At 54.5% G+C, this 23,344-nt stretch overlaps 8 protein-coding genes across 8 annotated transcripts; 6 read left to right on the top strand and 2 right to left on the bottom strand.

Moving 5' to 3' along the window:
* Window positions 1–432: 432 nt before the first annotated feature.
* On the top strand, window positions 433–2,790 carry T310_7779 (uncharacterized protein; the record flags this gene model as incomplete). Its single annotated transcript, XM_013469426.1, has 3 exons — window positions 433–554; window positions 886–1,204; window positions 1,279–2,790. 3 exons carry the CDS (start codon window positions 433–435, stop codon window positions 2,788–2,790), a joined length of 1,953 nt encoding a protein of 650 aa, XP_013324880.1.
* A 656-nt stretch (window positions 2,791–3,446) lies between these two features.
* On the top strand, window positions 3,447–4,697 carry T310_7780 (Phytanoyl-CoA dioxygenase family protein; the record flags this gene model as incomplete). The annotated part of the gene is made up of 1 exon (XM_013469427.1): window positions 3,447–4,697. The coding sequence occupies one exon, from the start codon at window positions 3,447–3,449 to the stop codon at window positions 4,695–4,697; it is 1,251 nt and encodes a 416-aa protein (XP_013324881.1).
* Window positions 4,698–7,046: 2,349 nt separating this feature from the next.
* Window positions 7,047–9,967, top strand: T310_7781 (Serine/threonine protein kinase; the record flags this gene model as incomplete). Its single annotated transcript, XM_013469428.1, has 2 exons — window positions 7,047–8,523; window positions 8,571–9,967. 2 exons carry the CDS (start codon window positions 7,047–7,049, stop codon window positions 9,965–9,967), a joined length of 2,874 nt encoding a protein of 957 aa, XP_013324882.1.
* A 976-nt stretch (window positions 9,968–10,943) lies between these two features.
* Window positions 10,944–11,959, bottom strand: T310_7782 (Uncharacterized protein; the record flags this gene model as incomplete). Its single annotated transcript, XM_013469429.1, has 2 exons — window positions 10,944–11,211; window positions 11,268–11,959. The coding sequence occupies 2 exons, from the start codon at window positions 11,957–11,959 to the stop codon at window positions 10,944–10,946; spliced, it is 960 nt and encodes a 319-aa protein (XP_013324883.1).
* Window positions 11,960–12,807: 848 nt separating this feature from the next.
* On the top strand, window positions 12,808–15,106 carry T310_7783 (Biotin--[acetyl-CoA-carboxylase] ligase; the record flags this gene model as incomplete). The annotated part of the gene is made up of 3 exons (XM_013469430.1): window positions 12,808–13,418; window positions 13,609–14,540; window positions 14,598–15,106. 3 exons carry the CDS (start codon window positions 12,808–12,810, stop codon window positions 15,104–15,106), a joined length of 2,052 nt encoding a protein of 683 aa, XP_013324884.1.
* Window positions 15,107–15,364: 258 nt separating this feature from the next.
* On the bottom strand, window positions 15,365–16,340 carry T310_7784 (uncharacterized protein; the record flags this gene model as incomplete). The annotated part of the gene is made up of 2 exons (XM_013469431.1): window positions 15,365–16,222; window positions 16,275–16,340. 2 exons carry the CDS (start codon window positions 16,338–16,340, stop codon window positions 15,365–15,367), a joined length of 924 nt encoding a protein of 307 aa, XP_013324885.1.
* A 1,286-nt stretch (window positions 16,341–17,626) lies between these two features.
* T310_7785 (HVA22 domain membrane protein) lies at window positions 17,627–18,856 on the top strand (the record flags this gene model as incomplete). The annotated part of the gene is made up of 3 exons (XM_013469432.1): window positions 17,627–17,655; window positions 17,810–17,959; window positions 18,019–18,856. The coding sequence occupies 3 exons, from the start codon at window positions 17,627–17,629 to the stop codon at window positions 18,854–18,856; spliced, it is 1,017 nt and encodes a 338-aa protein (XP_013324886.1).
* Window positions 18,857–20,722: 1,866 nt separating this feature from the next.
* T310_7786 (Eukaryotic translation initiation factor subunit eIF-4F) lies at window positions 20,723–23,344 on the top strand (the record flags this gene model as incomplete). The annotated part of the gene is made up of 3 exons (XM_013469433.1): window positions 20,723–21,367; window positions 21,502–22,686; window positions 22,830–23,344. Coding segments are annotated over 3 exons (2,345 nt in total), but the record flags the coding sequence as incomplete, so codon positions are not given.

Below are 23,344 nucleotides of genomic sequence, written 5' to 3' on the forward strand. Positions count from 1 at the left end.
CGGGCGAGGCAGGGGCAGCCCGCCGGGCCAGCGCGGCATGCCATTGGCCGTGCACGCTGTTCCCACGGTCGAGGCTCTCGCCGACCGCAGCGCCCGCTGGCCGAGAGAGGGGTCCCGGACCCTCTGCCACGCCTCGCCGCTCGTTCACCCTCGAAAACAAACTTCGATCCCCAACTGCCCTGCCCTGCCAGACTGCCCATTGCCTGCAGTTGCAGCAGCAGACCCTGTCGAGCCATGTTGCTGCAGCGCCAGCAGCATCGTCGTCGCCCTCGTCCGCCCGTCTCTGCCCCTTTATTACTTCCCCCCGGCCCTCCCGTTCGCTCGTCCCCAGTCCTTCTAGTCGCGAGTTCACCGTAGCGTCTCTTGTTCGACGGGGCCGCCGCACGTCGGCGACCCAGCGCAGCTTCCCGACAACCAGGTACCGTTTCGACCATGACCACCGCAGCGGAGCAGCAGATTAGCCAGGATGATAATCAAAATGGCGCCGACACCGAGCCTGTCGACGGGTCTCCGGAGAAGGAAGAAGAACCCTCCAAGGAAGAAGAACCCTCTGTGTGAGTCCAGTCTTGTTTTCTTTTTCTCTGTCTTTGAGGGGGGAAAATGTTCTTAGTTGGGTCTATTATGTCGATCGTCCATGAAACCCAAGGGCAGGCGAGCTCCGGTGGAGGGGCGGTCAAGATTTCGTTAGCAAGAGCCTCTGTCGCCCACAAGTCGAACAAGGGTTTGTTCGTGCGATCGATTGCTAGCGGAGTGATCGTCTTCTTCATGCCCCTCGCACAGAATTGCCCTCTTTGTCGTGAGATGCATTGCTTGTTTCCGACATGGCGCTTCGTTGCAAATGGATCTCCGTATCTTCACTTATGCCTAACTCACCCCCGTTGGCAGGGAACCGGAAATCGCAAAACTCGACATTGAGTACAACCATCTGAAGCAAACCTGGGACCGATTCCAGAATTTCGTCCCGTCCGGTGACCGTCTGACCTTCGAGGAAGACCCCCAGGAGCCTGCAGATGTTGTACGCGTCGTTGAACAGGCGGTGGATTTCTGGACGTCATGTAAGCAGCGGCATCTGTTCCAGAACGTAATTACCCTGGCCGATCTCTTTGCTCGCACTGTCGATTCGCACGCTTCCATGACCGAAGTCCTGGACGACTCGACGGCGTACTCGTCGTTATTGTATAGCGTGCTGCAGTCCATCATCAAGGTAAGACTTTACTGTAGCGTGGACCGTCTTATGACTGAGGCGGCATGGAAGAACTAATACAAGAAAAAAAAAAGGCTTCGACAAGGCAATATCGAGTCGCCGAGGGGTTCCTGTCGTCTCTCGTCAAGATCAATCAGGCGGTTCAATCGTCTCTGGAAGAGTTGAAGGCTTGTCAAGAGCCCGATAATGTTGCCCTTCGCGTTGCGACCCTCTATTGTCAGATCTTTCTCTTTCTTGGCGAGTTCATGAACCTCTACGTCGCCAAGGGGATGTGCCGGCAGCTCTACAGCCATAATGAAGACTTCCAGTCCGGTCTTCAGGGTTTGGTCCAGAACATCAAGGACAGTGCCCGCGCGGTCGTGCGGGAATCAAACGGTTGTATCATTGAGCGGCCACTAACATGCCCATCTGATGCGCTCAATGAGGTTCGTCTCAAGCAAGCAGGGCTGGAAGGCCAGGAACGCCAAATTGCAGCCCAGACCACATTTGTGCGACAACAGATATGGGATGCTCGGCGGCACATCAACAGGACAAAGGAGTTGGTAACGGAGCGGGGATCGATTCTGGCAGACCTGGTTTCCTCCTTGCGGTCTCATCTACCCATTCCTGAAGAGGTCGTGGTGCAGACTGTAGAGTCTATGGATTTCACGCCAGATGACAACTGTACGGGTGATGGTTCCTCGATTTCCATTCTTCTTGCTAATTCATGCTCTGTGCCACAAGGTTCCGAAGGCTTGGACTCGCCACCACTGAAGTCGAGCTCGAGACGGAGAATCACCAAATTTCAACTGCAGTTCGATTCTCGAGACCTGCAAGAGCGGTTCAGTAACGATGATCAGGTCCAGGAGTTTGGATCGGAGGTTCGATTTTCTGTCGATCCTGACACTGCCATGGCATTGTGCGAGTGGACCAGCAGTCCTCGATCACAGCCGCTTGCCATCGCCAGTCCCCAACCTGTCGCCCACCCCAACGATATGACCCAGCTCTGCGCATGCTACGTCTGGCTCGCCCGGCAGAAGAAAATTCCGGTCATCTCACATTTCTGCCTCTCCGACGAGGAACCAAATTCTGAAAAAGGGCTCGTTGCTCTGGCCTACAGCCTGATCCGGCAGTTAATGGAGGTGGCTCCACCGATGCTGGACTGTGACAGCGAGTGCGACCTGAGCGCAGACCGGTTCCGCCGATTTGACGGCACACTTGACTCTTGGAAGGACGTGCTGTCGGTGTTGGACACATTGCTTTGCTTTGCGCCGCCAATCCTGTTCATTGCGATCGACGGATTGGACGTGCTCGAAGACTCTAACACCGAAGACCACCTTCAGTCTCTGGTGCAGATCCTGGTCTCTCATACGACAGGTCATGCCGCCTCGTTGGTCGAGCACGGAGTTGTGAACGGAGTTGTGATTCCGCAGGGGACGGTGCTGAAGCTGTTGTTCACTTCGGCGGGGCGAAGCCGTGCCCTGCAGACCGTTGTCGAGGACAAGCAGCTGCTATGCACCGATTCCCTGCGTGTCACGGAGCTGTCCCCAGCCACGGATCATGACTCATCGCCGCCGGATGCAGACACTGTCATGGTGGATATATGACGGGATCGGTCCGTTTTTTTTTTTTGGGAATGAGATGAGCCAACGAAAATTTTCTTACTCGGGTTATGTCAGGGCGTTGGGTTGGCAAGTGGGGAATCCAGCATGAAGTATCATTCTATCGGGATGATATCAGCGGTGAAACTGTGGATGGATCTCTGGGGTTTGCATTAAAAAGATCTGGTGTCTTCCTTTTCCCTATACCCCTGTCGACATGAAACTTTCTTCACTAGGCCTGTTTTGACTGTCAGAATAATTACAAGTACGCGATCCACGCACTCATCTGGGGGCTTCTTTCCAGGCTCGAAGCAGACGTAGACCTAGCTAGGTAAATAGTGTCGGGATCTGGATCCCGAACTGAAATGGAAACTTGCGACTGGGCCACTTGGGATCTCGCTTTACTTTCCTTGTTGCGACAATAATCACTGCGGACGTTTGGTTTCCCCGCGTTTCTAGAATGTATTTATTTCGAAGACGGATTGTTAATTCCGGGAAAAGTATGCTAATGTCTCGGTATATAGTCATGATACCGTCCTTTTGATCCGTCTTTACTCTGTACCGTCATTCCCTTGGACTTCAGATAGAGTAGATACGTGGACAGCGGGACATTGTCTCTGCGTTAGTCTTGGATATCAGAAGCCATTTTGTGTGCCAACAACATGTCGAACGGCGTCAACGGACATCATGGGCCTACAATAACGACGACGACAAGTCGTCTCTTCCCCCGAGACCAGCCCCCCTCGCTGGAAGAATTCAAGCGCCTCTGCTCACGCACCGCTTCGGCAGAGACGTATCCCTTGGCATCGTCGATTCAGAAGAACATCCCCATTTACGAGATGTCGAGGTTCGATGCCAGCGACGACGACACCGCGGCACGGCTGCAGGACGAATGGTACCACATCCTCTACGCCGGACCGGGCGTGCTCGTCCTGAAAGGCCTGTACGGCGTCGAGCAGTACGGACCCGTGCTCGACGCCGCGAATGCCACGTTCCAGCGCATCATCGAGCATGAACGCCAACAGCGGACGAAGCAGAAAGGCGACCACTTCGCGCAGAAGGGCGCCAACGACCGCATCTGGAACTCGTTCAGCAAGCACGCGCTCACCGACCCGGCGTCGTTCGTCGAATACTACTCCAACCCGTGGCTGGCCCGCATGTGCGAGGCCTGGCTGGGCCCCGCGTACCGCATCACCGCCCAGGTGAACGTCGTCAAGCCCGGCGGCGCGCCGCAGAACAGCCACCGCGACTACCACCTGGGCTTCCAGGAGGCAGAGCGCTGCGCCCAGTACCCGCGGAGCATCCAGGTCGCGAGCCAGCTGCTGACGCTGCAGGGGGCAGTGGCACACAGCGACATGCCGATGGAGAGCGGGCCAACGCGGGTGCTGCCCTTCAGCCAGCTGTACGAGCCCGGGTTCATCGCCTGGCGCCGGCCCGAGTTCCAGCAGTTCTTCCAGGAGAAGTACGTCGCGCTACCGCTGGAGACGGGCGACGCCATCTTCTTCAACCCGGCGCTCTTCCACGCGGCGGGCGCCAACCGCACGACGGACCTGCACCGCACAGCCAACCTGCTACAGATCAGCAGCGCGTTTGGCAAGACGATGGAAGCGATCGACACGATCCCGCTAGTCGAGCGATGCTGGGATCTGCTGAAGACGAAGTACGAGCAAGAAGACGGCGGTAGGTTCAGTGCCCGGGTAATGTCCTTCATCCAGGCCGTCGCAGAGGGGTATCCGTTTCCGACGAATCTGGACAACCGGCCGCCGGCGCCTAGTGGGATGGCTCCGGAGAGCGAGCAGGAGCTGATGGTGCGGGGTCTGAGGGAGGGGTGGACTCGCGAGCGGATTGTGCAGGAGTTGAGGCAGATGAGATTGGATTCGGTGGATGTTGGGCTGGGGGAGGAGTTTGTCTAGGAGACGTATACGCAAGTGCGTAAACAATAGAGGGATCCAGATATATTGTCTGGCGTCTGAACAGTATATAGTCAAGTCACATATTCTTTCACTCCTCAGCATTGCGAGAGATACTTACATATAGTTATGTTATCTAGAAGTAGAACGCCAGCTAAGACAAGGATTTACTTTAATAGGCAAGTATCATCATTTACTTACATAGTAGATACAAGTACCTGAGTAACTATATTTACTGTACCTACCTTCGAACTCTGGATTATATTTTTTTTTTATTTTTAGCATCAAACAGCTGACCTCCAATACCTTCTATCCAATCCGGAGGCTAGTTACATTATGAGTTGATTCAGCAGGAAATAAGATATCGAATGAAGACTGGGGGGGGAAGGCCCTGTGACCGTCCCCGTCCCCGTCCTGTCTTTTTTTTTTCGTCTGTTGAGGTGTTCTTCTGTAAGTGCCTATAGTAATCTGGTTAATTGAATTTTATCTATCTAGTACAGTTCTGGTAGCTTTTTTTTTAAAAAAAATAAAGAATGAAGGGAATAAAAAAAGAGCCTTTATCATAACTGTTTAGTTAATAAGACAGTGCAGCAGAACTTAACTACCTACCTATGCAGGTAATTAAGCAGCGAGAATAGAATTAAATTAACAGCTAGCTTCTGTCGTGCTACCCAAGGATCGTGCAAGAGCAGTGACAGTTTATTTATAAATTTAATCTTTGGGTTGCGTTCCAGTGTGTATATATTTTCCAGCTGAAGTAACATTAACTAGTTAAGAGAAGGGGTAAGTGATAGTACTCTTTTTTTTAATAAAGTGTGGTTCATTTAACCTACCTAGGTTTATTCATCACTGCACATGCTATTATTATTGTCCAGTGTCAGTTGGAGAAATTAGCAATCAATCAATGGTGTAACTTCGAATTCTGCCTGGTGGTTGGTGCAGAACACCTGAAATTTCTTTTTCTTTTTTTCTTTTTTTCTTTTCTTTTCTTTTCTTTTTTTTTGTTGTGCTTTGTTTTAATTTCTTTTTAAATCTCACCAGCATCAACTTATGCTTAATTTTGATGAAGTGTCGGAAATTTTTCGTTATGCTTGCGTATTCCTAATAGCAGTAGTACTCCGTACTGCCTGAACTATTGTTAAGCTTTAGACTACGGAGATTTTTTTTTCCTTAAAAAAAATCCATTATGCGACAGTGGGCTTAGCTGAGAATTGCTAACTACTGCGTATGCTGTACTCCGACTCTGCTCCACCAGTACTAGAGGTGTTCTGCAAGTCAATAAAATCCCCCCACAGTGATAATCTCAATAATTACTGCTTGTGGGTGGCGATCGGGTGGAATGTGACCTGGCAGCTGTGATTGGTCCGTTGTGTGAGGAACGAGGGGCCAGCCCAGCGGAGTCGCGACCGTTCCAAAAGCAAGGTTCATGGTCAGACAGGTTAGGGACCTTGAACTTGCTTGAAGGAGAGTATCATGTTGGACAGAATTCGATTATTGATTTCTGTGCTCGTTAATAGATTATTGTACTACAGTGGAGCTTGCTGAATCGATCGGGATCCGATGCGCATCTGTCAGTTGCCGTCGTGATCTCTCTACACACAGATCGGCTGCACGTGCCAAGAGCCAGCAGGTCTGGACTCTGTTGGAGCGTCAGTCAGGCTGAAGGCCAAAAGAAAAGAACCTCAAATGCAGACCAGATAACGCCAGAATTAGTTACTGTACTGTACATGAAGCTGTAGCTGACCGCAGGAAGTAAGGAAGAGTACAGACACAGTACATAATACCATGTCCCTGGACGAAGGACTGATTAAACGGGCTCAACCACGGATGCAACAGTCCCTTTGATGAAAGTGACACCCGACGGGAACGAACCAGCTGCCATCTCGCCTCCGGATTGGCCCCGACGGCCTGAAACAACTTCCCAAGCCGTGGGCTGATGAAACCCGAGGAAAAATCAGATAATAATCTTATTGTCCGGTCAATTGCATTTTGTTCACTCGAGCGCACTGATCAGTTCGTCACTCTCTGTAGGACCGTTGTCCTTCCTTTCTGTTAATTATCTTGGAAAGGCTTCCTCTCGTTTATCGTGGATTTTTTTTTTTACTTTTCGTTCTTTTCCTGCTGGCAGTGCCACTACAATTGCTGTGAATTTACGCCTTTCACGTCCTCGTTGGACGAGATTGATTTCTGGCACCTAGGTCTATAATTAACAGTCATTCGCATTCACTCCTGTCTACTCAGTGCTTGACGCACGCCCCGCATCCACTGTCATTGATGTCGATGCCAATTTAAGCACCTCTTCCACTTCGCTCGTTCTACTAAACTGCTTATCATTCTTTTCTGTCTGTCTTCATGTCTGGCCGGCCTGGCATCGGCCAGAAGCGCTTCTCGCAGAACAAATTCCATCTGCTCCCCGATGACATGACCCAGGACAACATGGCCAACCCCAACGACGCCACCATCGATATCCCTCTGTCCACCGTCCCCAGTCGCTCCCAGACCGGCGCTCGCCGGTTCAACAGCAACACCTATCAGCCTCCCACCGACAATGACAATGCCGACGAGAAGGCCGGCCTGTTCGGTCGTCGTCCCGGTCCCGGTCGTCGTCGCAAGACCGACACGGGCAATTCCCTCCAGGAGGAGGAAGAGGACACCCTCAACCGCATGGGTCGCATTTACGAGGCCATTCTGAACTTCTCCGTCGTGACCCGCTACTTGATCTACGTCTCTCCGCTGGCCCTGGTGATCGCCGTCCCCATCATCGTCGGCGCCACCGTCGCACAGGATGCGAAGATTGGCGGCGTCAAGATCGTCTGGTTTTTCACCTGGATCGAGGTCGTCTGGCTGAGCCTGTGGGTGTCCAAGATCGCCGCCCATTTCCTGCCCTTCGTGTTCCAGTTCCTCGTCGGCATCGTCAGCTCAGGAACGCGCAAATACGCTCTCATCCTGCGTTCGCTCGAAATCCCGCTGTCTCTCGCGGGCTGGTCGCTGGTGTCCCTCGCGACGTTTATCCCCATCATGACCCAGAACCCGGATCAGCTCCGGGCCCATGACATCAGCATCAAGCCGTGGGAGTCGACCGTCAAGCAGATCTTGTTTGCTCTGTTCATCTGCAGTCTGATCCTGCTGGCCGAGAAGACCCTGGTGCAGCTGATCTCGGTGAGCTACCATCGGAAACAGTACGAGACCAGGATCAAGGAGTCCAAGCACAACATCTACTTGCTCGGCCAGCTCTACGAGGCCTCGCGCTCCTTGTTCCCCGAGTACTGCAAGGAGTTCCGCGAAGAGGATACCATCATCTCGGACTCCATCCTGGGAGTTGCGGCCAAGAAGGCCAAACACAGTCGACGCGGGTCCGCCGCGCCGCTCCGGCTTATCCAGAACGTCGGCCAGAACGCCGTGCGTTTCGGTGACAAGATCACTGCCGCGTTTGGCAATGTCGCCCAGGAGATCACCGGCAAGGAGGTCTTCAACCCCACGTCGGCTCACTCGGTCGTCATCCACGCGCTCGAGAAGAAACGATCTTCCGAAGCTCTGGCCCGACGCATCTGGATGTCCTTCGTCGTAGAAGGCAAAGATGCGCTCTACGAGGACGACATCAAGGAGGTGCTCGGCGCCGGTCGAGAGGCCGAGGCCGAGGAGTGTTTCCACATCCTGGACCGCGACGGCAACGGCGATATCAGCATGGAGGAGATGATTCTGACGGTGGCGGAATTTGGGCGCGTGCGCAAGTCGATCTCCCGGAGCATGCACGATGTCGACCATGCCATCCATGTTTTGGATAGTCTGTTGTTGACCGTCGCCTCTATCATTATGGTCCTCATTTTCGGTAGGTTTCCCTGCTCTGGTGTTATAGACTACGTCTAACGAAAATAGTGTCTTTTCTGACGACGGGCGCTGCGACGGTCATCGCTGCCGGAGCCACCTCTCTTCTCTCGTTGTCGTTCGTCTTCGGCACGACGGCACAGGAGGTGCTCGGTTCCTGTGTGTTCCTCTTCGTGAAACACCCCTTTGATGTGGGCGACCGGGTGGAGATCAACGACAAGGAGCTTTTCGTCGAAGAGATCTCTCTTCTCTACACGGTCTTCCGCACCGTGGCCGACCAGCGCATCACGCAGGTCCCCAACGTCGTCCTCAACACCAACTGGATCGACAATGTGACCCGGTCCAAGGCCATGCGGGAGCGCGTCACCCTGACGGTGGATTTCGGAACGTCCTTCGCCGACATCCAGCTCCTCAAAGCGGAGATGGAGAAGTTCGTGCGCGACAAGGAGAACTACCGCGACTTCCAGCCGGACGTCGACATCGAGGTCATCGGCATGGGCAACATGGACAAGCTGGAGCTGCGGATCGAGATCCGCCACAAGTCCAACTGGTCCAACGAGTCAGTCCGCGCGACGCGTCGGTCCAAGTTCATGTGTGCCCTGGTGCTGGCGGTGCGCAAGATCCCGATCTACGGGCCTGGTGGCGGCAAGCCTAGCTTGGGCGAGCCGTCCAACCCGTCGTACTCGGTCACCATCACGGATGAGCTGGCGCAGGAGTATCGCAAGAAGGCCGCGGAGGAGACGGAGGCCAAGCGCCTTGTGCCGACGAGCGAGCTGCAGGAGGTGACGTCCACCATGCAACCGCTCACCATGGAGGGTCAGTCTTCCAGCGTCGATGCTGGAGCCACGTCGTCGTCGTCGGCAGCGGTCCAGCGCCGCGAAAACTCGACGAAGAGGATGACCGAGACAGGATTCATCGAGGCCTTGCACACTCGGCCCGCGGGATTTGACACTACGCGCGCCGAGGAGTCGGAGCAGCTGTACCGCGCACCCAGTGCGGCATCCGCTTCAGGGAACGGGAATGTCCTGGGAGTGCCTCGCCAGAGCAGCGACAACGACCGAACGTCTCTTCTCCGGGGGCCATCAACGGGGCGACGCAAGGAAGGCCGAGCAGTCGCTCCGCCGTCTCCGAGCTTGGTAGAACGGTCGTCTTCTCTGCGACAGTCTTTTGAACGCTACGAGATTCCTAGTTACTACTCTCCTGGGGGAGAAACTGCCGCTGCTGCTGGCAGTCAGTACGAGATGGGTAACCCCTATGCGCGGCCGAGTACGGCGACATCTACGCAACAAGCTGCTGGTTCGGGATCGTATCAGCCAGCGAATTATCAGCAGCAGCAGCAGCAGCAGCAGCAGCAACAGCAGCAGCAACAACCTCCGACTCGACGACCTGTTCCAGCAGGGAATCAGCAGGAGCAACAACAGCAGCAGCAGCAGCCATCAACCCATTAGTCGCCAGCCAAGTGCTGTGCGATAAAATAAACAGCAAAAAAGAAACGATACAAAACGAAACAATAACCGAGCATCATCGATCGATATGCTTTGGCTATGTACGATGATTTCATGTATTCCCACTTGCCATTTTCCTCTGATTTTCTGATATTGTCTGATCTGATCTGATATTATCTGGATTGATATGCTGAACTCTCTCTGGTTGGTGTGATTGATACATGTATGTATTATGTATGTATGTATGTGTTATACTCTGGGATTGGTTGGACGATTGTAACCTGCTCTTGAATCTTTATTTTGTGGGGGAGGAAGAAAGAGACAAGAAAAAAAAGCAGCAGAAGAAAAAAAAAGAACAAATAACATAGACCTGGTAAGGTTGGGGTTCTGTATTATTTTGAACAGACAAACAGACATACAAAAAAAAAGGACAGGCACACACACAACGGGGACAGGGAAAAAAATAAATAAAAGATCTAAATACATATCTACATCTCTCTCTCTCTCTGGTATGACGGATACTAGTTGGATGGCTGAAGGATGAAACTGAGTGAATGATATCTACTACCAAAGTATCTAACGTTATAATCCACCCATCATCATCATCTTCTTCTTCTATCTATTTTATCTATGTATTTGATCCATCCAATGTCTTATTCTTATTACGATTTATGCTTATGATTATGATTATATACGTACGGAGTAGATTCTAAAGAAAGTGCGGATGGCAGCTCTATATAGATCGAGTGAAATCACCAAGTTTATCTATCTATCAGAAGTGGAGATGGATGGAGAGAAGGATCTGTTTCTGTTTCTGCTTCTGTTTCAAAACTGTCTAGATTACTTACACATGTACAATATAGTACAGTACATCAGTACATCAGTACAGGACTAAGGGTATCGTATCGATCGTATCGAGTCGAATCGAGAGAAAACCCATCTAATATAACATATGCTCATGTTCATGAACTTCTGGTATTTATTTCGCCTCCTTCCACGGGTAAACCACCTCGTCATCCTTCCGGATCCAGATCTTGGACTTCTTCTTGGTGACAACATGCTCGACAAACACCTCGCGCGTGTACTCGGCCTTGAACTTGCGGATCCACCGCGGATCCCACAGCTCGCTGGCAATGCCCAGGTCCTTGCAGCACCGCACCAGCGCGTTGGACTTGCACCCTTCCGTCGCTGTCGGGATGCCGTCGGGGCTGAAATAGTCTTGTTCGCCGCGGGCGATGGAGACGAGGCTGTTGTCGCGTCGTCAGTACTGCTGTAGGCTTTTTTTTTTGAATGGCTGCCCTACCGTCCATTGCAGATCAAAGCGTATTCCCTCGTCACCGTCTTCGGCGTCACGATGCTCTCGCTGCGCGGAACCAATCCCCATCCCCCCGGCCCAAACGCCCGGTTCAGGATCCGCCGGTACTTGATCTCCGGCAGGTACACGATCCCATCCGGCTTGATCTCGACGTCGTTCGGGTCCGTCGGCGCCTGCAAGATGTCCGCTACCTCCTTCGGGAACGGCTCCGCGCTGATGCCGTGGAAGGACCGCGTCCAGTCGACCTTGTCTGTAAGTCCATTTTCGCCGCTGGTCTCCAGCTCGAGCGGCTTGTCTGCGAGTCCGCTCTTGTATAGGTTGTCGGTTGTGGGCTCGTTCGGTGTCGGCTCGTTTGCTGCGGCGGCGGCGGTGCGGGCTGTGGTCGGGGGAGGAGTGGCCGTAGACGTAGACGTAGACGGGGACGAGGGCGTTGACGAAGACGCAGTAGTTTTAGCAGCTGGAGCAGGCCGAGCTGGCTGTGTCTGTCGATAGGGTGCAGATTGGCTCACGGCGCGAGCAGGAATATGGCTGCCATTGCGGCGAGTGGTCGACCTAGCTGTTCTCGGAGCTGCGATGGTGGTAGGCAGCAGGCTGAAAGATCGAGACGTGAGTGATAGTCCGCTGTAGAAGCTCAGCGACTCCACGGTCCCGACGGACCGGCGGAGGGCAAGAGAAGACATCCTCACTGTCGAACGTGGTTGATTTCCTGGACGAAGCTTCGGAGACGCGTTCGAGTTACACTTCCCAGATTGGCATATAATGATCACGTGACTACAGATGCAGATTTACCATCACAAGACAGATAGCTAAGTGACATACGAGTTGAGGCTTGGAGGAGAGAGATCTAATAGTACAGAGAATATAGCATACGGTCGATTATTTTACAGTTAGATGTCGTCACCGCGCTGCTAGGCGTCCTTGGTCTCGGTCCGCCGGTCATTGCCCTGGCGCTTCCAGCACTCTCGAAAGGCCTCCATCTGAGATGCATCAAGTTAGTAAACCCGGATTAGAGTATCGTACGCATGATAATAGCGTAGGAATGTGTTATGAATGCGTCGTCGTGTCATTCGGTGATGCGGTTGTATGGATCGGATGTGGTTGGGTTCAAAAACTCCCACGGCTCACTCACCTCTTTCCTGCAGCTCCTCCAGTCCTTCTTCTCGTAATAGCAGTCGTTCATTTTCGCCTGCTCCGCTGCGAGGCATCAAGTGAGTTTTCCGCTGGCATATTCCTTGTATTGTCTTCTCAGCTGACGTACCTGCGCACCCGGTGCTGAAGATCCGCTTGTCCCTGCAGAGCCAACCTCTCAGCTGGAGCTCTTCTTCGTCCTGACGTTCTGAGCGGGGGATAAAACTTACCACTCATCAGGCTCGTCATCCTGGTCCTGCACGGCCCCTTGAAGGGATTTCTCGTTCCTCGACATTGCTACCGGTTCTGGTCTCCCGTCTGGGTGGAAAGAAGAGCGCGGCGGGGTGTCATTCTCAACAGAGCAAGCGGTGCAGCAGCGATCCCCGCCCAGACGACGACGATGGCCGCAGACAACAACCTGGCCGCCCAAAGGCTCAACGTCCTCGTCTATTCCGGTGCGCTCACCCAATCTGCTTGGAGGAAGAATGTTCTGACGGATCCATCGCCAGGCAATGGAAGCACCGTGGAATCCGTCCGCCACTGCCTCTACACCCTCCGCCGTCTCCTGGCTCCCAACTATGCGGTCATCCCGGTGACCGCGGACATGATCATCAAGGAGCCATGGACGGCCACGTGCGCCATGCTCGTCATGCCCGGCGGCGCGGATCTGGGATATTGCAAGGCCCTCAATGGCCAGGGTAACCGACGGATCTCGCAATTCGTCCAGCGGGGAGGCGCCTACCTGGGCTTTTGCGCCGGCGGGTACTACGGGAGCAAGCGGTGCGAATTCGAGGTCGGTGACAAGAAGATGGCGGTGGTCGGGGACAGAGAGCTGGCTTTCTTCCCCGGTACGTGTCGCGGCTGTGCCTTTCCCGGGTTCGTCTACCACAGCGAAGCCGGCGCGAGGGCGGCGGAATTGAAAGTCTCCAAGTCGGCTCTGAACGTCGGCGTGGTCCCGGACGTCTTTCGGAGCTACTATAATGGAGGAGGCGTTTTTGTCGATGCCCCTTTGTATGCCGATGAGGGCGTGGAGGTGTTGGCGAGCTATACGGAAGAACTCAATGTGAATCCTGGAGAAGGCACAGCGGCCGCGGTATATTGCAAAGTCGGTGACGGAGCAGCCATCTTGACAGGACCACATCCAGAGTTTGTATTCCCTGGATTAACTTGTTTTTGGCTATTGGAAACTGACGCGGTCCAGATTCGCGGCGGTGAACCTCGACAAATCTGCTGGCGGGCCTGAATACGCAAAAGTGGTTGACCAGCTGGAAGCCGATGACAAGGCGCGCACTGACTTCCTGAAAGCATGTCTCGCCAAGTTGGGCCTTCGGGTGAATCAGGAGACAGCAACGGTACCGTCTCTCTCTTGCTTGCATCTGTCCTCGGTGGATTCTGAAGACACGGGTCGCCTGGTGTCCTCCTTGGAGGAGATCATCAGCAAAGAGGGTGACAAGGAGTATCTGAAGGACGACAATGACACGTTCTTGATTGAAAGACCGGATGCATTCCGGATGGAGGAGCTGGAAGAAGCCCTATCGTCTGTGAATGACCCAGCGGAGGAGACAAAAGCTGATCAATCCAGCAGTACAACGGAGGACAGAATTGTCGACTATAATTCCATCGTCAAACGCCTCCTGATCCATAAGGAGCTTCCCTCATCCAAGATCACGCCGTATTGGAATCACCATGCTTTTTACACCCATCTTAGAACCTACCAGTCTCAGTCAAAGGAAGCGATATTAGATTTTGGCAGACACCTGCTATATGGCGAGGTTGTCACGAGCACGAATACCATTCTGGAAAAGTATGTCATCCCCATTCTTTTCCCCTGTCGAAGCTCGTCGCTGATGGATGAGTCCAGAAACACTCAACTCCTTCGCCGTCTTCCCACCGGGTTTACTGCTACAGCTACCGTGCAAGTGGCCGGCAGGGGTCGGGGGTCCAACGTGTGGGTATCGCCCGCGGGGGCTCTTATGTTTTCGACTGTGATCCGCCATCCAGTTGATAAAATACAGTCGGCGCCCGTGGTCTTCATTCAGTACCTCGCTGCCATGGCTGTGGTCAAGGGGATCAAGAGCTACGACAAGGGCTATGAAGATCTACCAGTCAAGTTGAAGTGGCCAAACGACGTTTGTGAGTACATGACTGTCATACGATACAAGCAGACTGACTGATCTTTTTTTGATCCAGACGCCATTGACCCCGCTCAACCAGAGAAGAAATCATATACCAAAATCTGCGGCATCCTCGTCAACTCACACTTTTCCTCTCGGGAGTACATCTCGGTGGTCGGCATCGGGCTGAACGCAACCAACGCGTCGCCAACGACATCGCTGAACGCCCTCGTGCAACGCTTCGCCCCGTCCGGCACTGCTACCAAGCAGCCCATCACGCTAGAGAAGCTCCTTGCGCGCATCCTCACCGTCTTCGAGGAGCTGTACACCCGGTTCCTGCGGACAGGCTTCGACCGCGCCTTCGAGGAGATGTACTACGCGGACTGGCTGCACATGCACCAGGTCGTCACGCTAGAGGAAGAAGGCGGCGCGCGGGCGCGCATCAAGGGCATCACGCGAGACTACGGGCTGCTGCTGGCCGAGGAGTTGGGGTGGGAGGATCGACCGACGGGTAGAATATGGCAGTTGCAGAGCGATAGTAACAGCTTTGATTTTTTTCGGGGGTTGGTTAGGAGGAAGGTGTGATGGCGTAATAACACCCCCTTTTTATTTATCTATTTCGAGATGGGTCTTTTCTGTATCTATACCCTAGAAAAAGAACGATTGATGAGCCGGTTCCTATATACTGTACAGGCATGCGCTGACATCGCAGGTCATATGATTATATAATTATATGGGACTCCCCACTACGATATCTCTCTGCTCTCTGAGTCAGAGACGTAGTTAGTCTACTCAAGTTTACTTAAGAATTAATCAAGATTTATTCTAGAGTCATTCGGATTGTTATTGCTCTATCGTAAACTCAAACACCCGATCCCCCTTCCCGATAGGGATTGCCTTCGCATTGTGATCGTAGAGCGTGCGCTCAAAGTACTTGACTCGCCCGTCGTGGCTGACCAACAGGACGGTCTGCTTCTGCGTGCCGTACAGGCCGTGCATATACGCCATTAGTTCTGACTGCTGTCCTCCATTCGTGGTGGTGGGGATTTCGGTCGCGTTTTCCTCTCCGTCTCCGATGACGGGGATGAAGATGGAGTTTTTCAACAGAGGTTCGTACACCTCCTTGGGTGCCTTGGCGGCCGAGGGCGGGAGGGTGTCGGTGCTGAGGACGTCGAGCAGCCGGCGGATGAGGGCGTCCTCGCCTTCGCCCGACTCGACGTGCGCCTTGATGGCGGCATCCATCAAGCGCTCGCCTTCGGTGATCTTGGGCCACGACCGATCGCCAAAGACGGTGTTGCTCAGCCCAACCGTCTCCCCCTTCTCCTTGGCGATCCAGGTGATGCCGTCGACGTGCGACATGCGGTTCGACACAATGGCCAGGGGCTCGTTGATCTTCCCGCAGACGAGGCTGAATCCGCCCGCCTTCTTGGCCATGTTGCTCTCGATCATGTCCACGACGAATTGCCGCGTGCTCTTCTCGCTCTGCGGCGGCATGGTCAGAAACCCGTTGACGATGGCGCCGCGGCTGCACGTCCCTATCGGCGCGTTCTCGCGGTAGTTGGTCAGCACGGCGATGCGTCCTTGCTTGGTGACTCCCATCCATGTGCCCTGGTCGGGGCGGGCAAGATCCCGCGAGCCCAGGACATGGGAATTGGGCTCTTGCCACCAGTTGACATGGGCTGTCGGGCGGCGGAGATATTCCTGAAGATATTCAGCAAAGGTGATCGACAGATTAGAGCTGGCTAACACCTACATCTCGGTTATTAATGACAATCAAGGGGTAAGAGGGATGTGCCGTGGAGATCAGAGCAATGCACATGCTGTCTGTTTTGGTGAGTCTAACTACTCAATCGCAACGTTTCCAGCAGATGGTAATGGCGCAGAATCGTCCTCAATTGTTGTTCATTAGTATCTCCCTCACGATGAGAAGAGCGACCAGCTAGCTGTCCGTGGCTGGAAATTTGTACTGACTCGGGACCGTGGCAAGAATGACGCATGGAACTGATGACGAGTGCAGGGAGACAAATGCAAGGCCATGTAGGAACTTTTCTTCCAGGTGCAATCAATCTACAAGATCGAGAGCAGTCTTGAGATCGCTGGTACTTCACCCGACATTCTGCATCATATCAGACGGTGACAGCAGCAGGAAGGGAGATGGGGACGCACAGTCGGGCAAGAGCGGGAGTGGTTTGTTGGCATCGGATGCCAGCCCAAAGCTAAGCTTATCGCCCGACACGTCTGCCCCTCGCCAACAAACGCCGTACGGAGACACAGATCTATCTAGTTCAATGGATGCTCATATAGTCTTGGGAATAGTCGAATAGCCGCAGTACATGTGTGTACGTATTTAAGAAGAGGAGCGAGAAAATAGATTTGGTTGTAGATATACTAAGTGGAATATCAGCAGGCCCCGTCTCTAGGCAGGAGTCAGTTCAGAAAGCTTCAAAAACCACACCATGCTATTCCATTATTCCTAGCTAGCAGCCAGAGCAGTTAGGATGTGGAAGATTCTTTCTGAGTTGAGAATAGAACTGATTTCCTTAAAAGAACATGCTGGATGGTGCCTGGTACCTGCGGAGGTAAGCTAGCGCAGGAAGCTATATATAGATCAAGCAGCATGGGCTGTCGAGTCTTAATCGTTCTTTGAGCCAGGAGACATCTTCGTTTTGTGCAGTAATTCTCCGTATACTCCGTAACTTGCAGCCCAACTCAGCGCTGACTCGTGGTCTGTCGTCGGTGACGTAATGGCAGGGACCGCGATGCAGCCGAACGCGGCCATGCGCGAGGCAGCAAAGCTAAAAGCGAAAACGACACCTCGACAGATCGATCGACGAGGGATTCCTCCGTCTATATAGCATAGTCTTGACGTGGCCAGCTTTCCAGAGACTTCAACGGCCGTCGTCGTCGATGTAGCTGGCCCAGTGAGGTTGGTGCCTATCCGGTGGTCGCGTGAAGCTGGCCGTTCCCCACTGCCCGTCCGCTATTTAATTAATATCGTCCGCGATAAGCACTTATCAATCCACACCTGCTGCCTTCATCAGCGGCAGCCTTCGTTCTCAACCCCTGCAGTCCAGCTTGCTGTTCTTCGTCCGAATCATCAACATCATGTTCGGTATCTTTGCCGATCTGCTATCGTAAGTGCCCCTTCCTACCGTGGAGGGAGGCCGGGTCGAGTTTAGCGATGGACCCCGCACATGTGGTCGTCCGATTCAACCAGAGCAGCAGCTCCTTTGATCTCTCTCGAGCGTGGCCAGGCGATGCTGACCAGACCCTGTGGGCGTACTGCAGTTCCGTCATCACCATCCTGTTCCCGGCCTTCGCGTCCTACAAAGCCATCCGCTCTGCCGATCCCGCCCAGCTCAAGCCATGGCTGATGTATTGGGTCGTCCTGTCGGGCATCCTGCTGGCTGAGTCGTGGACGGTGTTCATCATCGGATGGTATGAATCATCTCTGGTTTTTTTCTTTTCGACAGTTCTGACAGTCCTCAATTGTCCAGGCTTCCTTTCTACAGTTGGATCCGCCTCTTCTTCCTCGCCTACCTTGTCCTTCCGCAGACCCAAGGGGCACGGATCATCTACCAGGAGCACGTGGAACCCTTCTTTGAGCATCATGAGCGCGAGATCGAAGAGCTGATCGGCCGCACTCACGAGCGGGCCAAGGCCCTCGGTCTTCAATACTTCTTCAAGGCGGTCGATTGGATCCGAGAGAAGATCTTGGGCCTGCCCCCTCAGCGACCGGCGACCGCCGCACCACCCCCTGCAACCGGACCGGCCACCTATGCGCAGGCGCTTCTTTCGCGCTTCAACCTGCCTACGACTACGGGCGGCAATCTTCCTTCCACGGGATCGGACTGGTACTCCATCCTCGCCTCTGCGGTGACCTCCGTCACATCTACGGGAAAGAGTCGTGATGCACAGGCCGAGGAGCTCTCTGCCAGCGGCATCCTGCAGCCGGAGAAGGTGGCTTCTCTGTCCCGAGCCGAGAAGGCCAAGTTCTACTCGTCTCAGCGGGAGCGACTGGAGGTGCTCATCTCGGCCCTGGCGAAAGAAGAAGGCAAGCTGCGTGCGGATGAGGGCGCGAATGACGACCTCGCGTACGGCTCCTTTGAGGGGCTACGGAAGAATATGAGCGAGAACTCCTTTGACCACATCCAGCATGAGGATGTGGGCGGGCCACTGCCCATGAATCCTCCCAAGCGATCCAGCGAAGGGTGGACGAGTGGCTGGTTTGGCGGTGGGAGTGCGAAACGGACGACGTCCAGTAGTTCGTCCGGGGCGGAGTTTGCAGCGCGGGCGGTCGACGAGATTGCCCGGGCTTCGGGGGTCGATCGATAGAATGGATATTTTTGGTGAATTTCGCGTCACATTTCTTCTCAGTTAAGTCTCGTGACGAGGTCGTGTTGTGTTGTACTATTCCTTAGGAAAGAACAAAATATGACACCGACACACGTCGGATAATCACTGTTCTCGCATGTCCAGCATTCCTGCATCGCAAGCTATGCCTTAGCTCGCCGAGCAAGACCGATAGAGACGATACGCATCGATAAGCAGCCGAGATAAGTCCGCCGCCTTCTTTATTTATCTTGCTGCCTGGGTTCTGAGAATGCGGACCCATCGCCTGTACCCTTCTTTTCCACTACACTGGTGTAGTCAACCTTTGTGGCACCAGGACACATCATTTATTTACCTCGTCTCTACCTGGTCTGGACGGAGCGCAGCAATCCACAGTGATTGGCGGACAGGAAGCTGTACCATGGAGGCAGCTGGGAAGCTCGCTACCCTCTCTGGCTAGGTGGCCACCGCATGCGCCAAGGAAATCCATTAAATTAAAAAAGAATCCATGCCATGAATTATTGCTATTATTATTCCTTGGCGCCGTTCGGGACGGAAAAGGGTGCCGATCAGGAATGTTGTATCGAAGTGCAGCCTAATTATCTCCATAAGATTAATTATTATTATCAGTATTATTCTCCGAATACGTACTCTATTTTTTTTATCCAGCAAGAGTCGCAGCCCTGCCAAGGCGAAAGTATTGCGGTCTGTGGCTGTGTCGTCGTGTATGGACGACTCTCTTCGCCTTGTAGCGAGCTGGATTTTCATTTGTGTGCGTTTTCTTTTTCTGTAGGCGGTATTCTAATTTCATGCATTGCCTGTGCTGTTCGTACTCCACATATTTATCGATTGCTGAACCAGGGTCCGCAATTCGTGTCGAACGGGGCTCTTGTCAGGTCCACTATGACTGTTACTGCCCACAGAGAGGAATGGAGTGGAAACTTCCACCAAAAACACGGCGGCTTGCCCTGTCGACTACTACCGCCATCGCTGATGTTATACCGGCCTCTCTGTGTTTCTCCAGCTCGACCAGCGCTGTGATTCGAATTTTGCGTCACTCGACGCGGCCGGTGGCGAGGGCATGCGAGACGGGTTGCCTCTGGAGGCATCTCTTTGTAAGCAGCGGCCAATGGCCCGCAGCGCGATCACCGTCGTAACAGTCCTGCCCGCGGGCATTGTAGAACGAGACATGTCGCGTAAGAAGCAAAAAGACGGTGAATTGCTGGCCGATCGAATCAAACCGAAGAGACACGCCGGACTGCCTGCCCAACTCGGGGGGAGCACTGCTTGCGCTGTCTCGGTGGAGGGACGGTCGGCTGTGTCGCCGCCTCAACCCGGACTAACTAACAGCTGGGCCGCACCCCCAAAATTTCTCTCGCTCTCCTCTTCACCACCACATCCACCACTTTTGTCTCCCCTCCCGCACACTCATCCCTTTCCCAGCGGATCCTCTTCTGGCCCAGAAGAGGACGATCGCGGAGACTGCCTGTGTCCTCGTTATCCCTGCGCGAGTGATCTCTCCGTCACCTGCCGCTTTTGTGTGGGTGAGGATCTCTCAGCCACTCCTTTGCTGAGCGTCTGTCGACTTTCCACTTTTTTCCCCCCGTCCCTTTCTCCCTCTCCTCCGGGAAACGACGTCCTCGCGGCACCTCGTCGTCCTTTCTCGCGTTCCCGGCCTTCGTTTAGATCCGACTCGCGTCCATAGGAAAAAGAGAGACGGCTCCGTTGGCGTGAGACGTCTTTTTTTCGCTGACTGTCCGGCCGGTGCGACCTTGTCTTAAAGCTGGATCCGCTTGTGTTTCGCGACCTGACATCACCACCCATCCTCAATCTATCTCTACGCGGTTCAGCACAGCACAATCCTGTCTAATGACCTCGATCTCTCACAAGCAGCCGGGTCTTCAGCCTCAGGGACAGAGCAACAGCACTCCGGCCGCTTCCACCTCCCACTCTTCATCCCCGTCGATCAGCGGCTCCAACACCGCCGCCCGGTCGTACGCCAACGCCACCAAGAAGTCCACCGAGTCCGACTCTGGTTCTGCGCAAGGTGCTGGAGCTGGTGCTCACCATGGAAAGTCGCCCTCGATCTCTCCTGTGAACGGCCGGCCTCCCATGCAGCATAACCAGTCTTCCGGAGTGACCATTGTCAATGGCGCTCCTGGTGCCCCCCAGGGCGATCACAACCGAAAACCCTCCGTCACCATCAGCTCTGCAGGCACCTCCGGCTACATGCCCAATGGCGGTCCTGCGGGCGGTGCTTCCAGTCGCACCAACAGCATCCAGTTTGGCTCGATGAACCAGCAAGGTTCTCCGGCCATGGGTTCGCCCGCCACGCTGGCCAGCCAGCCTCAGTCCGGTCTCGGTGTCTCGCAGCCCGTCAACCCTCGCATCACCTCTCCCCAGACCTCCCCATCCCCGATTCCGCAGCCTTCGTCTAGTGGCGGCCGGCCGCCGTCGACGTATCAGTCGCAAGGGAATGCTCCTAACTTTGGAAGCTTTGGAGAAGCTGGAGAGGTAAGTTGTGGCGTTGCACATCGCTTTTTCTGCCTTTTCCCCTTCCTCCTTCCACAGTATTTCCCCCTTTGAGAGGATTTCTCCGGTAGCGTGGGCGTCTTGATAACTAATTGTTTACCAAATTTTCTTTCCAGAGACAGATGCGACAGAATCAGGCGCCTCTCGGCCCCGGACCGCAACCCAACCACCTGCGACGCGAATCCTCCCAGTCGACACACAGTGATATGAGCGGCCATATGCCCGGTGGACCAAGCGGCCCTGGTCGCGGCGGTTACCCTCATCAGGGTGGACGAGGTCGTGGATACAATCAGTCAGGATACCAAGGACAAATGCCCTACTCCCCAGGGCCCAACTTCCGGACCCCGAATCAACCCCGCGGAGGACCGAATATGGGACCCCAATTCCACGGCCACAACCAAGGACGACCTCTGGGCCCCCCGTTCCCCAACTCCCCGCACCAGGCTACCCGCAGCCCGGCGATGGCGAACGCTCATCCAGCGACTCCCCAGATGAACCAGGTCCCCATGGCGGCGCATCCCCAGATGCCCGCCCAGCATTACGGTGCTTACAACCAGCACATGGGACCTCAAACAGTGAGGCACCCCCCTCCTTCTGTTAAACCCCGTCGGAACCCTGCGCCGAAGAGACTGCGAGGCACCCGTTCCAGCTCTTCGACAAACCCCCATTACCCCTATTCTGCTGTCAACCTTCCACCCCCCAACCTCTCACCCGAAAGTGGTCAGTTTGAGCAGTATCTAATGCTGATGAAAAATCAGAACTACCCTCATGCCGCCTATGACCCCAACTACGGTTACTACAACCCGGCCTATGGCATGCAGCAGAATATGTACATGACCCCTCCTTCGCCGCAACCCCGTCCTGGCATGCCGTATAACCCACAGGCTCCGTACATGCAACACCAGTACCCAGCCGGCGTCCAACCCCCTGCTCAGGCGACTCCCTTGTCGAGAACTCCATCCCAAGTCTCCAACGACCGTCCCGGCTCGAGCCTTGGTCAAGGACCTGCTCCGACGAGCGCTCCGGCCCCTGGACATGCTCACAGTGCCAGCATGTCTTCGGGTAGCCCGGCCCCACAGAAGAACCACTTCGTCATCCCTCCTAACAAGAAGAGCCCTCTCGTGATTAAAGACCCTGGCAGTGGTGTTGTGAAGACCTTCGAGAAGCAGCCCGCCTCGCCAGCGCGCGGAACTCCCTCCCCCGTCAAGGGCTCGGCCGCGACCCCGCCGCCTCGCAATGGCGCGGACAATGGCAAGCCCACTAAGACGGACGAGGAGAAGAAGAAGGAGCTTAAGGATGCGGTTCGCATGAAGATTGAGCAGGACGAGGCAGAGCAGCGTCGGAAGGAAGAAGAGGCACGCAAGGCCGAAGAGGCGCGCAAGGAGGAAGAGGCTCGGAAGGCGGAAGAGGCGCGCAAGGAGAAGAGGCTCGCAAGGAAGAAGAGGCGCGCAAAGAGGAAGAAGCGCGCAAGGAGGAAGAAGCGCGCAAGGAGGAAGAAGCGCGCAAGGAGGAAGAAGCGCGCAAGGAGGAAGAGGCCCGCAAAGAGGAGGAGGCTCTGAAGGAAGAAGAGGCGCGCAAGGCGGTCGAAGAACTGTCGCTGCAAGACAAGGATGAAGCTGCCCCGGCGGAGTCGAAGGAGCCTGCGGAACCCGCCAAGGCGGAGGACGAGGCTAAGGAGGAGGAGCCTACCAAGGAAACTGAACAGGCTACTGGAGAGCCCGCCGAGGAGAAGCCTGCTGATGCTGCTGACGCTACTGACGCCGCTGAGAAGAAGACTGAGGAGAAGTCTGAGCAGCCCGCCGAAGATGAGATTGACTACGAAGCCATTGAACGTGAATTGGCTGAGATCGAGGCAAGAGAAGCGGCCGCTGAGGCGGAATACCAGCGGAGGAAGCAGCAAGAGAAGGAAGAGAGAGAACGCAAGGAGAGAGAAGAGCTCGAAGCCGTGGGAGCGGAACA

The sequence above is a fragment of the Rasamsonia emersonii genome, assembly GCF_000968595.1.
Source record: "Rasamsonia emersonii CBS 393.64 chromosome Unknown ctg1118621760588, whole genome shotgun sequence".
NCBI lineage: Eukaryota > Fungi > Ascomycota > Eurotiomycetes > Eurotiales > Trichocomaceae > Rasamsonia > Rasamsonia emersonii.